Source organism: Mercenaria mercenaria, chromosome 9 (genome assembly GCF_021730395.1).
Source record: "Mercenaria mercenaria strain notata chromosome 9, MADL_Memer_1, whole genome shotgun sequence".
In the NCBI taxonomy this organism is placed as follows: domain Eukaryota; kingdom Metazoa; phylum Mollusca; class Bivalvia; order Venerida; family Veneridae; genus Mercenaria; species Mercenaria mercenaria.
The window spans coordinates 75,721,818-75,738,516 of record NC_069369.1 but is presented as its reverse complement, the minus strand read 5'-3'; the positions used below and the strand labels follow the sequence as shown (position 1 = coordinate 75,738,516).

Sequence of the window (16,699 nt, the reverse complement as noted above, 5' to 3'; positions counted from 1 at the left end):
AGTTATACCTATATCTGGATATTTTTAATATTCAAAACCTTCTGCAATATACACAGTTACATTGTACAAAAATGGAGGTGTAAAGATATTTCAGGCTGCAGCAGATATTTGAAATTACTTTTTAAAATAGCAAAACAAAACAACTCTTGGCTACAATATGGATGATGCAGAAAATAATGCGAAACTTTTTCAAGAGACCTGTATGGATATAGATGAGACAAAAGTTGCTGAAATAGATGGAAATGAACACTATGCAGCAGAGGACATTTTGACAGACGATCCTTCCGTTAATACTTTGCTGTACAACGTTAATGAAGTACCACCCGCTGCAATCGTGTTCTCAACAGCAATGCAGGTACAATCATATTTTCGTTTGTATTGGGCCATCTGCGGTCCCCTTTTTGTACTTGTATTGGACCATGTCATGCATCAGCATGCATGAGCAACCTTCATTATAGCGGTCGAAAATGGCGCAAAAATCAATGCCAGTTTGTGTGTTTTAGATATCGGTGCAAAATGATAAATTTTCAAGTGCTACTTCTTCGATGAAAAATTCCTACATATTGATATATTTTATTGATTAAATAACAGTAGGAATGGTAACTATTTTCAATGGAAAATTGTTATTCAGCGACAGAAATTAAATTTTGCGGTATGAAGGATTTTTTGAATATTAATTTCCTGGTTTTCGTACAAGTTTTCCATGATATTTTTAGAAAATCAATAAAAAATCAATTACTTTCGGGTGTTAGAGATTTATCACAGCGGAGAATTATTTTATCAACACTTTTTCGTCTAACAAGTTAAAGATAAAGTAAGGCTAGCATGCCCCAAATGTGTAAGTTTAACCCTAAGTTCTGTTTACATTGACGACTGACCATTCCAAGGCGGTGTCACTATTTTCAACTTGGTTTTTGACCGTTTTATACGTTGCGTATGTTGTCTTGAATTTTGATAGTGTTACTTCCCTTTCCTTGCCTGGTTACTGGCTATGATAAAAGTACCTAGATCTGCAATGTTGTATTCGGCTCGAGTGCTGGATCCCGCGAGGCGCTTGCGCCGGATGTGATCTACTCTGGCAAAATTCACGAGAGACGTATCCATCATTGCAGATCGAGGTACTGTTTTAATTACCTTTTCTATTATATTTAGATACTTATAACTTGTTTAAAACGGTGAACTTTTTGACGCTTGGAACGTCGAGACGCCATCATTACGTCATTTCCGATTGAATTTTTCCGTATCCGGCCGGTGGGAGTTGAATACAGGGTTTTGCATTCATTACTGAAATACATGCTGTACTTGAGACGACACCAATAGTTCGCCGACAGAAAATGTTCATCAGACCAAAACTTCTTTTATGGCTATATATATTGTATGATAGCCAAATTGTTAAAATGAAAGTTGCATACTGATGTATTCAGGTGCTTCTGAATATTTATCTTATTTAATTTTTGAACCAAAAAAAAATCCCCATTAATCTTAGTTCTGTTTGGGAAGAAATTTCATGACAGATCAATGACTGGCCTGTTGACGCCATTTTATCTTAAATATGATTTTGAAGTTTATTTCAGACAGCTGTACATAGTGGCATATTGCGACTGTTTTTTTTTTCTCTTGTCAAGCAGGACCTTTTTTATTCTTGCTCAGGATGACGCAAGTTAAGAAAGTACAAAAGTGCTGCAGATGTAAAGACAAGGATCTTTTAAATGGCACTGTCTAGAGGATAATGTTAGCTACTATCTTTATGTCAAAAAGACCCGTACCAAAATGCTATTTTTTTGTGCATTTCAGAATATTCTGTTAGGGTTAGGCGGGGCTCTGACAACTGCTTACGTCATTTCAGACGTCATCTGTGCCGCACCTGATCATCCGATTAGAGCAAAGTTGTTTTGCACATCATTGTTCATGACAGGAATTTGTACAACGCTACAACCCCTTGTGGGGATACGGTATATGAATAACAAACGTTCCAATATTCTATTTGATCAATATTTTAAAGAATTATCTGAAAAGATAAAATACTTGTTCAAAGACACCATGGTAAATTCGGACATTTCCGTTAAATAAAAAAACACCTTTTTTGTTAAGCGAGAAAAGAAAACGACAATATTAACATTTCAAAACATAAATTTAATTATACATTTTCATGAATAAATTTATTTGTTATTTGAAAAAAAACATGTTTGTGTTTTTTCTTCTGTGTATTTGTTATATTGCGTAGTATTTGATTAAACAATTTAACAAATGAAGAAGGTCATTTCATTGATGTAGATACTTAAAAAAAGTATAAAATAACGTGAGCGTTGAAGATGGTCCAAACTGTAGGGGCCGACATTCTGCATCAAATCAGTATCGGGCCGATTTATACGTGGAAACATAGGTTATACGCTCGATGTATGTTTAATCATCTTTCAGACTGTCCGTTTTCCAAGGAGTGTGTTCAACTTTTCTCATACCGTTGATGGCGATGAAGACCGACAGTCGTTGGCAGTGTGATAACGTTTTTCAGAAAGGTATCTACATTCTTTTTTTTTTGCAATGATGTGGGACTCACGCGTGCATTCTTGTTCCAAATAAACTTTAAATACGCTTTTATTTTACGAGTTATTTATGTTTGCATGTAATGTTGCTCTTGTTTTCATTACAGGAACTGGGAGCAATATTCATAATATGACAGGAAAAGGAAATAGTTCCCTGCCAGAGGCCGCGGAGGAGGAAATGTATTTTAAACTGCGGGAGGTTTGTTCTAAAAACTACGAACTTTGGTTTATTTGCAAAATACAAAAAAGACACATACACAAAACTTAGAAATAAATTATTCGCATTTTGAAAATGGCAATGGCTCCGGTACAGTATATTATCATCTCACTATCTCAGAAATGAGAGCTTTGCCTGCCGAACCAGCAGGGATGAGCTCGATTTTCTGCCTAATTTGAATGCCTGCCGAACCAGCAGGGATGAGCTCGATTTTCTGCCTAATTTGAATATGTACCAATATGTTCTCTGTCTGATGTGAGGATTTTGAAAAAAAATCAGCCTCTAACAAGAAATCCAGAAACTAAGAACCGATCAATGAAAAGGAAAACTATATCTAGAAATTATGAACAAACTTCCTGGAAACCTTGTTTTTCTCCTTTTTACTTGATCTGGCTAAAGCTGCAACATTATGCCATAGACATGGTTTACCAGATCAACTGCAATTATACGTATATGAGCCGTCACAGGAAAAGGGCACAACGGCATGTCGTTGATGAACAACGTTTGTGGCTGATTTACGTTATATGAGCCGTACCATGAGAAAACCAACATAGTGCGTTTGCGACCAGCATGGATCCAGACCAGCCTGCGCATCCGCCAGTCTGGTCAGGATATATGCTGTTCGCTTTCAAAGCCTATTGCAATTAGAGAAACCATTAGCGAACAGCGTGGATCCTGACCAGACTGCGCGGATGCGCAAGCTGGTCTGGATCTATGCTGGTCGTAAACGCACTATGTTGGTTTCCTCATGGTGCGGCTTATATATGCTTATATAACTGTGCGACTTTTCTGATGTCAATACATATGCATTACTAAAATGAAAACATTAGATTTGGACCCTTTTAGTCTGGCAATATTCTTACATGTTTTCAACGAGCATGTTTTGCGTTTTAAAACACACTCAAATTCAATGCCGTTTTACCTGGTACTTGATTTTTTTGCCAAAAAAATATATAGAGGATATTTGTTTGTTTCAGTGAAATATCAATTTTATTTCACAAGTGAGCGTCAAAAACTGATATTTTCAAGAGTGGCGTAGCCACGAGTGAAAATGACTTTTTTTGATGCTCACGAGTGAAATAAAATTGATATTTCACTGACACAAACAAATTTTCTTTTTAATTCATGTCTAAAACTCTGCTTTTGTTGCGTAATTTATAAAATGTTGAAAATCGCGGGAAAATCAACAGAAAGCATAACACAAATGACGTCATTTTAACGACGTCATCGTCATTATGGTCCCCGGTATTCATAACGCTCAGTATATAATTTGACTTCAATCGCGACGTATGACCGGAACTAGCTCGGCAAAAAACAGTGAAAAATAAAAAATGATAATCTACTGTTTCAAAAGTGTGAATTATCACTTTTATTTCACTGAGAAAACTCTATAATTCACTGCAAAACATAAAATAAAGTATGAAATTATTTCCAGATGATGGGCTGTCTGATTTATGCATCTCTTGTTGAAGTGATTGTCGGCTTGACTGGGCTTGTTGGGATTCTACTCCGGTTCATTGGCCCGTTAACAATCTCCGTCGTGGTGTCTTTAATTGGTTTAACGCTGTTCAAAATACCGATGATATACGTTCGAACACATTGGGGACTGTCAGCCTTGTGAGTTTGTATCTTCATCTGTATTCAGTTATAAAAAAAGAAGTACTTCTAGAATTTCAGATGTATATCTGTCACTTTTTTCATGCCTTCAGTTTCTACTAGAATTTCAGATGTATATCTGTCACACTATTTTTCATGTCTTCAGTTTCTACTAGAATTTCAGATGTATGTCTGTCACACTATTTTTCATGCCTTCAGTTTCTACTAGAATTTCAGATGCTAACAACAGCTTTCATGCTCTCAGCTGCTTCTATTAGAATTTGAGATGTATATTACTAGAATAATAGCGTTCGTGCACTGTGTACCTACTCGAATTACAAATGTATTTTGCTAATAATAGCGTTCATGCTCTGTTTATCAACTCGAATTTCAGATGTATAACAGTAGCGTTCATGCTCTCTGTTTCTACTCGAATTTCGAATGTATTTTCCTAACAGTAGCGATCATATCCTCTGTTTCTACTCGAATTTCAGATGTATATTGCTAACAATAGTGTTCATGCTATACTTGGACAGAGTCGGTATTCCATGTCCAAAATTTTGTGCAGCCATGAAACATAAACGAAACAGGATTCCGATATTCCAGATGTTTCCGGTGAGTAAAGTAGCACAAATAGTTATAATCGGCACACACTCGATCCTGATATATACCTGATAATTTTGCAGTGAGTGAAAACTATATTCGGTAGATTTCGAACATTAGTCAAGAACTACAACAAATAGGTAAAACCATTGAAAAAACAAACAAACAAAAAAACAATAACAACAACATGTTTGTTTTACATGAAAGAATAGAACGATTATTTCGATCTTACACTCCTCAAAGTGGTTTTCTTCAGTCACAGATTAATAAAATAAACCTCATGTATCCGACGAACATGGGTTACGGAGGGACTGGAGTGTCATCCATTGCTATACTTTAGTATTCTACATGCAAAATTCTGTTGTATCATAATCTGATTTCATCATATGCGCTTTATGTTCTGGATACGTTTGAATACATGTGACAGACGGCAAAGTCGATTTCGTCCAAAACAAAATGAAACATACATAATTTGATGATAAAGTGTACTTACTTCATATTTCAAAAGATCTACATTGGAACATGACATTTGTTTGCATGATTTACACTGAAAAAGTATGTTTTAATCTATATTCGGATACCTTCAGATATTGTTGGGCATTTTGATCACGTGGTTGGTATGCGGAATTCTCACAGCCACTAGTGTGCTTCCAGATGACCCTGACCAATTGTCTTACCGAGCTAGGACCGACATAAGAGACGGGATTATACATGCATCACCCTGGTTCTACATTCCATATCCAGGTCTGCACATTATTTTATCCAGTGATAGCGGCAGGCAAGCACTATCTGCCAGACAGGCTTTGCATTAGCTCAAATCTCAAAATTCATTTTGTCACTATCCTAGCTCCCTATGATATATAGATCTATTGTCAAGGAGTAAATTAGTCTTGCGATCGGATAGAAAAGCGAGAAATCACGAGATTACATTGCTACAGTTTAAGCGTAACCACTCCATTGTACTAGTTAGTAAAGAGTAATAGTCATCAGATTTATACGTGTACACACTCAAGGCTGAACACCACTAAATCCGGCTGATCTTTGTTTCATATAAAATCTACTTACTTCGTAACGTTTTTCGGACATTTTCTAGCATATCAGAATTTCATAGACTTGTACTATATCGCAGATATAGAAAAAGAAAAAGAGGTGTTAACTTTTATATAAGAAAACTACAGTTCGTTAAATATAATCCGCTGAATTTTCTCCTTTTCGCTTTTTTCAATGTCTCTTTTCGAGACATAAAATTCTTACGCCGCCAGTTCTACCTAGAATGCGATAGAAAAATGGGCCGATTTTGATAGATTGCTACACATACATACTGAAACGCGGTAGAGTAAAAGAAAACACGTTGCTATTGATAAAGGGCACGAGGAAAGGGAAAAACAGCACTATTTATATTTAGACTACTTGTGAGACCTGCGGAGGCTTACACTTGATTTAGTAGTGATCAACCTCGAGGAACAATTACCAGCTATATGATGTATTTTTTTTCTGTAAAAACAAACGGAGAATACAATTGGTGATTTACAACAAAAAAAATGCGTTAACGAGGATAGATATATGATAAATGTTTTAAGAAGAAAGCTACATAGTAAAGGTTTTGTAAACATTGGATGCTGATAACATACTTTTCATTGCACATCATTACATTATTGGCCAAAGAGCTATAAAAATAAATTTTCATAGTCCTTTGTATTGGCAAATACTTTGCTTTGATTAATTTTCTAGAATTGGCTAAAAAGATGTACATTTTACTCTTATATACCTATTTTCACACTATTAGGCCTATATACATTTTTTCACTTTAAAATAAACCAAGGAAAGTAATTTATCAAATATGTGTACTATAAAAGAAAAATGATTATATTCCAGGTCAGTTTGGTACGCCACTTTTCAATTCAACAATTTTTGTTGGCTTTTTATCCGCCGTTATTTCATCGATTATGGAGTCCATTGGTGATTATTACGCAACAGCCTTTGTTTCAAGAGCACCACCGCCGCCGCATCACGCTGTAAACCGTGGGATTTTGTTAGAAGGGCTTGGGAGCGTCATTTCTGGTGTATTAGGTGCTGGTCATGCGACGACGTCATCCACTTCACATGTTTCATTGATTGGTATTAGTAAGGTAAGTGCACACGACAAAATCTTTGTCCAAATATCGCATTTCATACAAATATCGCATTGTAGAATTGGAATTACCCCAAATATGTTTGAGAAATATAGCAAAGAGTACGTGTCCAGAGTCTGTAATAAATAATCGAACTGTTTGATCACGTGTAGACCTATACGTGTACTTTTAAATCCACCATGCATTTACATGTGTGCACAGGTGCCATATATAGGTCTATTAAGTAAAATATTTGGTTATGTGTCTGGCACCTGTGCATGTGTGTATGTGTTTTTGTATTTTTTAATTTTTTTTTGTTAAGAAATGAAAATGCTTGAATTGTTTTAGATTGCAAGCAGATCATGCATGGTGTCATCAGGTGTATTGTGCATCGTCATGTCTTTGGTTGGCAAATTTGGTGCAGTGTTATCCACTATGCCCGATCCTGCGATAGGTGGCGCAATGTTTGTAACGTTCGGAATTCTCGGTGCTGTAGGAATATTCTCATTGCGATCAGTGAATTTGACGTCATCACGGAATTTGGCGATATTTGGATTATCTCTGTATGCAGGCATAGTTGTACCTGAATGGGTGGAACGGTATCCGGAAGCTATAGATTTGGGTAAATTCTTGTTATTGTTTTGGAAATCAAAATATCTAAAATTCATTTATGTGGTCATTTTGAAGGTCATTATCATAGACTATCAAAATTTATAATTGAAGACCCATCATAGTCCGCTCCCCCCATACTTGTATTTCGCATTTTTATGCAAAACATGTTAAATTACCATCATGGAAACAGAAAGAAATACAGTTATTCTGTGACTAGTCTTTAAGACAGTAGATCCGATATACTTTCCTCATAAAATAAAACCGTGATCTTGCACGTGGTATATAATACGGAAACTGGTTTTTTTCTAGCACAACGTCATTAATAGCTAGCTTGGTTGACTTTTACCTTGTATTATATATTCTATATTTTTTCAGGTAACCCTACGTCAGACGGTATCGTCAAAGGAATTTTAGGAACTCCTATGTTTTTAGGAGGGTTCGTGGCAGCTATATTAGACAACACTGTTAGAGGTATACATAGATTAATTAAGACGATGTTGCAAGGCGGATTCTGTCCAAATCGTGTTTCTTGATTCTGCCGTGTCCGTATACGAAGATATCGGATAGAATCCGCTTCGCATCAATAGGCCAACCTTTAAAGTATCTTTGTTTCCCTTCCCGCGACCCATGCCGTGAAAATATGTAGTAGAGGAATTACTTTTATACAATCTTTTTTCGTTAATATATTTTCAATAATACTTAAATTTAATTTATTAAGTGATATAAATTCAGTCAGCGTTTCCTAAATGTTAATAATAAAACAACCTTTCACTCATACATAGCTCTGTAACTCATCAGTTTCGTTTGAAAGTAGCAAAACTGAAGTAGTAGAATTCTTTCAGAATTAGAATCACTAATACACATCCTAAAATAGTTCTGCTTTCATATTTGTGATTAAACGTAAGGGCACTTTTATGAGAAGGTAGCAGGAAGGAAACAAAAGATATTTTATTTAAAATCTTACCGTCAAACCGTAACAAGCAAAAGATGTGCGTTTATACGTAATTTAGGGGTTTTGATTTTGTTTTGTTTTGGGTTTAACGCCGTTTTTCAAAAGTATTTCAGTTATCCTAACCAGTGTTCCTGGATTCTATACCAGTACAAACCTATTCCCCGCAAGTAACTGCCAACTTCCCTACATGAATCAGAGGTGGAAGACGAATGATTTTAGACACAATGTCTTTTATCAAATTGTCACAAAGAACATACGCCTCGCCCCGGCATCGAACTCACGACCCCGCTGTCCGCGTAGATCTGCGCTAGTAGTATACTCCCGCCCATTTCGGAGCCTGCCTGCAGCCCTGCAGCCATACCACGTGACTATGACGTCATCGCGTGGGGGCGGGGCTAACGGGGAAAAAACCCATGATCGCACAACAAGATGGCGGACGGGTCAATGCCCTAGAACAATGGGGAGCCGCACCCAACATTCCAAAGAACAAAAGAGTGTAGGTGAGTCAATCGGAATTTCCCATGACGTCACTGCCGCACCCAACATTCCAAACTAACAATAGAGACTAGGTGAGTCAATCTGAAATTTCAATGACGTCACAACCGCACCCAACATCCCAAACTAACAATAGAGACTAGGTGAGTCAATAGGAAATTACCATGACGTCACTGCCGCACCCAACATTCCAAACTAACAATAGGAGCAGCCTGACCTTCAGTTGAATCATCCGGATCAAGGTCACCTCGGTCAATGCCCTTACAGGCCCAACCCAACATTCCAGACTTATCATTTTTTAATCTATTTTCTATTGTCCTATCATAAAAGAATTGTATAGATATAAACCTCACCCAATTTCTCTTTATATTACGAGATATCAATTACAATCAAATTCATTAATTGATATAACAATACCCGGGGATCAAATGACAAAGTGGCCACGGTCTTTTCACAATTGACTATTCAACTGGTTTCAATTACACTGTGTGCGATAAGGCGGAACATGATCTCTTCTTAAATACCTGGTGAAGAAAAGCTCAACGAACTTTGTAATTTTGATGTTACTTTATTTTCATTTTTTATATTATAGTCAATTTTATTTATTTATTTATATTTTTTGTAGACATAGCAATAAATCACCTTCTCATTCAATAATAGTAATCGCTAGATAAAACAAAGTCAAGTTTATAGTTTAATTGTCTCTTTTTCTTCAACCACTTTAATAACGTTTTCCAATAATGCATATTCGGGGCTGATTTTTTAACCTTAACAGTTCGCTTTCTGCCCAACGCTCGACCCTCTGCGCTGGCCCCTCGGCGTCTATCTGTGGCGCTCTTCCAGCTCCAACTCCAGCTCCATCCTGTTGAACTGGTGCTATTTCCGTTATTTCTGGAGGTTCGTATCGTTTTAGAACATTTTCAAAAAGGTAAATCTTTTTGTTAATCGCGTACTTCCACGCATCCTCGATAGGGTACCCATCCATCAACTCCAGATCCGATGCCTTTTCCTTAATGGCTCTATAAATAGGATCTTCTTTAAGGGCGCGGTACCATAGCATAACGTTAGCAAAGGTTCTCGCTATCGTTTCCCTATATTTGTATCTCATATCGCGAAAAACGCGATTTCTAGCGGTATCTATCGTGAGACAATTTTCCTCCACATAGCTTTGAACTCTTTCAATGTATTCCGGTTGCCACTTTTCAAACGTTTGATCTATAATGATACTCCACGGGTGCTCTGTTTCATCGGAGGAGGAGGAGGAACCATCATCATCAATTGTGTTTGAAAATTCATTATCGCTCTCATCATCCGAGACGTCCATTTCCTCTGTATTGACCGATTCACCGCTTTCATCGTCGTGCATCATCTTCTTATGACGTAACATGTTATCTCGTCTGCTGAAAATCTTGCCACAAACGTCGCATGTACTCATCTCCGCGGTCGGTTAAATTATTCCGTTCTCCAAACACTTTGAGACAAATATCGCACTTAAACAGCTCACTCGGCGTCCAAATTACGAATGAGGAGGAGTCATATGTGCATTCATTTTAATACTGACAGATTGTGCTGTTATACACATTTTAGCGTACACGTGTATTGTTGCGAAGGAAGTCTGTATAGCTGTGAGGCGAAGTCTGAATAGTTGCGAGGGAAGTCTGTATTGTTGTGAGGGAAGTCTGAATAGGTGTGAGGGAGACGTGAGGGAAGGTTGTGAGGGAAGACTGTGTAGTTGTGAAGTAGGCATGAGGGAGGTTTTTATTTTTGTAAGGGAAAACTGTGTAGTTGTGAGGAAGGCATGAGGGAGGTTTTTATTGTTGTGAGGGAAGTCTGAATAGTTGTGAGGGAAGGTTATATAGTTGTGAGGGAGATCTGTATGTTTGTGAGGGAAGACTGTTTAGTTATGAGGTAGGCATTATTGTTGTGAGGGAATTCTGTATAGATGTGAGGAAAGTTATGAGGGAAGTCTGCTTAGTTGTGAGATAGGCGAGAAGAGTCTTATATAGTTTTGAAGAAAGACTGTATCGTTGTAATTAGGTCTGTATGGTTGTGAGGTAGGCATGAGGGAGGTTTTTATTGTTGTGAGGGAATGTCAAACTATTAAATAAATCGCCTTAAGTTTTTGTAGCAGATATACCCTTGCAAGGTATTTACAAAATTTCGCAGAGAGCGCCAAAAGCGCATGTATGAGCGTCAAAAGCCAGGGAAATAGGGAAAATGCTTAATTGAGGAGGTAAAATGAGTAAATGAGGAGGTAAAATGGGTAAATGAGGATGTAAAATAAGTAAATGAGGAGGTAACATAAGTAATGAGGAGGTAAAATGAGTAATAAGGTGGGCGCTCTCTGCGAAATCTGTCAGTATTAAAATGAATGCACATATGACTCCTCCTCATTCGTAATTTGGACGCCGAGTGAGCTGTTTAATTCAGTGCGATATTTGTCTCAAAGTGTTTGGAGAACGGAATAATTTAACCGACCGCGGAGATGAGTACATGCGACGTTTGTGGCAAGATTTTCAGCAGACGAGATAACATATTACGTCATAAGAAGATGATGCACGACGATGAAAGCGGTGAATCGGTCAATACAGAGGAAATGGACGTCTCGGATGATGAGAGCGATAATGAATTCTCAAACACAATTGATTATAGAGAGGATGATGATGGTTCCTCCTCCTCCGATGAAACAGAGCACCCGTGGAGTATCATTATAGATCAAACGTTTGAAAATTGGCAACCGGAATACATTGAAAGAGTTCAAAGCTATGTGGAGGAAAAATGTCTCACGATAGATACCGCTAGAAATCGCGTTTTTCGCGACATGAGAGACAAATATAGGGAAACGATAGCGAAAACCTTTGCTAACGTTATGCTATGGTACCGCGCCCTTAAAGAAGATCCTATTTATAGAGCCATTAAGGAAAAGGCATCGGATCTGGAGTTGATGGATGGGTACCCTATCGAGGATGCGTGGAAGTACGCGATTAACAAAAAGATTTACCTTTTTGAAAATGTTCTAAAACGATACGAACCTCCAGAAATAACGGAAATAGCACCAGTTCAATAGGATGGAGCTGGAGTTGGAGCTGGAAGAGCGCCAAAGATAGACGCCGAGGGGCAAGCGCAGAGGGTCGAGCGTTGGGCAGAAAGCGAACTGTTAAGGTTAAAAAATCAGCCCCGAATATGCATTGGAAAACGTTATTAAAGTGGTTGAAGAAAAAGAGACAATTAAACTATAAACTTGACTTTGTTTTATCTAGCGATTACTATTATTGAATGAGAAGGTGATTTATTACTATGTCTACAAAAAATATAAATAAATAAATAAAATTGACTATAATATAAAAAATGAAAATAAAGTAACATCAAAATTACAAAGTTCGTTGAGCTTTTCTTCACCAGGTATTTAAGAAGAGATCATGTTCCGCCTTGTCGCACACAGTCTAATTGAAACCAGTTGAATAGTCAATTGTGAAAAGACCGTGGCCACTTTGTCATTTGATCCCCGGGTATTGTTACATCAATTAATGAATTTGATTGTAATTGATATCTCGTAATATAAAGTGAAATTGGGTGAGGTTTATATCTATACAATTCTTTTATGATAGGACAATAGAAAATAGATTAAAAAATGATAAGTCTGGAATGTTGGGTTGGGCCTGTAAGGGCATTGACCGAGGTGACCTTGATCCGGATGATTCAACTGAAGGTCAGGCTGCTCCTATTGTTAGTTTGGAATGTTGGGTGCGGCAGTGACGTCATGGTAATTTCCTATTGACTCACCTAGTCTCTATTGTTAGTTTGGAATGTTGGGTGCGGTTGTGACGTCATTGAAATTTCAGATTGACTCACCTAGTCTCTATTGTTAGTTTGGAATGTTGGGTGCGGCAGTGACGTCATGGGAAATTCCGATTGACTCACCTACACTCTTTTGTTCTTTGGAATGTTGGGTGCGGCTCCCCATTGTTCTAGGGCATTGACCCGTCCGCCATCTTGTTGCGCGATCGTGACGTCATGGGTTTTCCCCCGTTAGCCCCGCCCCCACGCGATGACGTCATAGTCACGTGGTATGGCTGCAGGGCTGCAGGCAGGCTCCGAAATGGGCGGGAGTATACTACTTGCGCTCTCTCTATTGAGCTAAGCGGTCGAGCTAAATCGAGGTCTGGAAATATGTAACCGAATCACAGTCGAAATTTACATGTTGGCGATCTTGATCTAATTTCACTCCAATTACTGCCTGTGAGTTTTCTGTTTTAAACTAGAAAGAAGAGGTAATGATTAAGAACAATCAAATTGCGTTTTTGATTTTTAGCTCACCTGAGCAGCAATGCTCAGGTGAGTTTTTGTGATCGCTCGATGTCTGGCGTCTGTCTGTCGTCTGTCAACATTTAGCTTGTGTATGCGATAGAGGCTGTATTTTTCAACTGATCTTCATGAAATTTAGTCAGAATGATTATCTTGATGAAATCTAGGCCGAGTTCGAAAATGGGTCATCTGGGGTCAAAAACTAGGTCAAATCAAAGAAAAACCTTGTGTATGAGACAGAGGCTGTATTTTTTCAATTAATCTTCATGAATTTTGGTCAGAATGATTACCCTGATGAAATCTAGGCCGAGTTCGAAAATGGGTCATCTGGGATCAAAAACAAGGTCACTAGTTCAAATGAAAGAAAAACATTGTGTATGCGATAGAGGCTGTATTTTTCAATTGATCTTCATGAATTTTGGTCAGAATGGTTGCCTTGATGAAATCTAGGTCAGTTTCGAATATGGGTAGTCTGGGGTCAAAAACTAGGTCACTAGGACAAATCAAAGAAAACCCTTGTGTATGCGATAGAGGCTGTATTTTTCAATTAATCTTCATGAATTTTGGTCAGAAAGATAATCTTGATAAAATCTAGGCCGGTTTTGAAAATGGGTCATCTGGGGTCAAAAACTAGGTCACTAGGTCAAATCAAAGAAAAACCTTGTGTATGCGATAGAGGCTGTATTTTTTAATTAATCTTCATGAATTTTGGTTAGAATGATTGCCTTGATGAAATCTAGGTCAAGTTTGAATATGGGTCATCTGGGGTCATCTAGGTCAAATCAAAGGAAAAGCTTGTATATGCGATAGAGGCTGTATTTTTCAATTGATCTTCCTGTAATTAAGTCAAAATGACAACCTTAATGAAATCTAGGCAGTGTTTGAAAATGGGTTATCTTGGGTCAAAAAGTAAGTCACTAGGTCAAATCAAAGAAAACCATTCTTTATGCAATAGAGGCTGTATTTTTCAATTGATCTTTGTGAAATTTGGTCAGAATGATTGCCTTGATGAAATCTAGGTCAAGTTTCAATATGGGTCATCTGGGTCAAAAAGTAGATCACTAGGTTAAATCAAAGAAAAACCTTGTGTATGGGATAGAGGCTAATTTTTTTTCAACTGATCTTCATGAAATTTTGTCAGAATGATAGCCTTGATGAAATCTAGGTCAAGTTCGAATATGGGTCATCTGGGTTTAAAAACTAGGTCACTAGGTCAAATCAAGGAAAACCTTGTGTATGCAATAGGTGCTGCATTTTACACTGGATTTTCATAAAATCTGGTCAGAATGGTTGCCTTGATGAAATCTAGGTCAATTTCGAATATGGGTATTCTGGGGTCAAAAACTAGGTCACTAGGACAAATCAAAGAAAAACCTTGTGTATGCGATAGAGGCTGTATTTTTCAATTGATCTTCATGAAATTTAATCAGAATGATAGCCTTGATGAAATCTAGGTCAAGTTCGAATATGGGTCATCTGGGATCAAAAACTAGGTCACTAGGTCAAATCAAAGAAAATACTTACTAATACTCAAGGTTTTTGCTCCAATTTTAATGATAATTGGTCAGAATATTTTTTCCATGAAATCACTAGGTCAAACATGTTTACTTTGTTTAATATGTTGTGTTATGGTGTGTTTCTCAGGTGAGCGACCTAGGGCCATCTTGGCCCTCTTGCTTAAAGTATTTTTGGCATTTTTTTTCCAAGTATAGTGTTAAAAGTTAAAGTTTTTTTAGACAAAATATTATATTAACAAGAAGCCGCGTTAAATAAACGCTTGATGCAAAGCAACCTAAGTCCAAACGAGGTCAAGTTCAAGGTCAAACTGTGGTCAGGTGATGTCTGAGATGAGGAATGGTCACAGGTTACATCTGCATTAGTATCAAGTCATTCTAGTAAGGGGTATTGATGCTAGACGAAACGGTCCCATTTGGTTAATCTCGTACGAATGGACGGACGGACGGACAGGACAATCACTATATGCCTCCCGCATCAGTAGATGCCGGGGGCATAAAAAATCTCGAGATAAAGTGCATTTGAAAAGCTCTTCTTGGGGCAATATATTTTGACAAATACATTTTTTATATCACATGTTTAAACGTTTTAAATAAACGTTCAGTATCTACGAACTCAGTACCGGTATATCGGATATAACCTATGCTCCTTGCCTTGGTTACCGACTACTCTTTTCATCTTTCAGGAACATTAGATGAAAGAGGTTTCCACAGCCGAAAGCACAACCAAGGCGACAAATTCTTCGTGGTGTCAAAATCGGAAACATATGATCTACCTTTCATTGGGACAGTTATAAGAACATTTCCTTGTCTGCAAAAGCTCCCATTTATTCAGAGTCTTAAACATGAGTGACGTTAATGTTAACATTCACCAGCTTTCCATTTTCTAAAAAATAAACAGGATTTTTTTTCAATTTTATTTATATTACATTTTTGTTGTTACTTCATTTTAGAAAGGTAACAGATTTATACTTACATAACCATCGTCTAAGCATATATACTCACATGTCAATTACAAAGTTCATTCTAAGCATACTAGAGATGAAGATACATTTGTATTTGCCTTTAAAATACAACAGAATTGTTGTGGGTGTTCAGAAGTAACAATCAAAATCACGAATAATAGCGTATTACTGTATTAAAACGAATTTTAAACATTATACGGTGAGTGAAACTTCTAACACACGTGTAATAGTTTCGACAGTATATCTTAAATTCCGGCCCGTCTCGACGGGTCGATATTAATACGATAGGATTTTTCTTTAAAATTAACGAAAAAGACCAAAGCTTTCGAATCCCATGGAGGCGTTTTTAACTGGCTTTCACTACGAGCAATTGCAAATGCATAAGCAAGCTGAAAACCAGTTGTTGCTATATATATTAACCCAAAGTGTTTCTTTCTAAATGAAAGTCGTTTTTGCGTAACCGGTCGATGGTTAATATCAGTGTATGTACTTCGCAGAAATTTCAGTCTTAGGTATGTTGAACATTTGCTGAATAGCCGTTACACAAAGCTAACCTTGTAATACCTACAGTGCACTTGTAAAATTTCTTACCCAATTAAATACATGTTATTAAGAAAATATAAAACTATGTAAAGATCATTTCATTCATTGAACAGCCTCTACAAATATGTATAAAGTCACAAAAATATAGATGCACGTTTTGTTTATATTAAAGAAGCAACTATTATTTATGATGATACAGACATACAGCTATTGAATTTTCACAGATATAGTGGCCAAATATTA

The 16,699-nt window shown here is 37.2% G+C and overlaps 1 protein-coding gene across 1 annotated transcript; it reads left to right on the top strand.

Moving 5' to 3' along the window:
- LOC128559589 (solute carrier family 23 member 2-like) lies at positions 1–16,166 on the top strand. The gene is made up of 11 exons (XM_053551731.1): positions 1–355; positions 1,795–1,952; positions 2,419–2,516; positions 2,651–2,742; positions 4,196–4,377; positions 4,851–4,971; positions 5,547–5,703; positions 6,835–7,088; positions 7,419–7,692; positions 8,058–8,153; positions 15,635–16,166. Exons 1-11 carry the CDS (start codon positions 158–160, stop codon positions 15,799–15,801), a joined length of 1,797 nt encoding a protein of 598 aa, XP_053407706.1. The 5' UTR covers positions 1–157; the 3' UTR covers positions 15,802–16,166.
- Positions 16,167–16,699: the final 533 nt, after the last annotated feature.

What these genes read in the sequence shown, in the direction of transcription:
- LOC128559589 (XM_053551731.1), top strand. Translation starts at nt 158, where the DNA reads ATGGATGATGCAGAAAATAATGCGAAACTTTTTCAAGAGACCTGTATG. An exon ending in TGATAACGTTTTTCAGAAAG is followed by an intron (nt 2,517 to 2,650) that starts GTATCTACATTC and finishes TTTTCATTACAG; the next exon opens with GAACTGGGAGCAATATTCAT. An exon ending in TCCGGAAGCTATAGATTTGG is followed by an intron (nt 7,693 to 8,057) that starts GTAAATTCTTGT and finishes ATATTTTTTCAG; the next exon opens with GTAACCCTACGTCAGACGGT.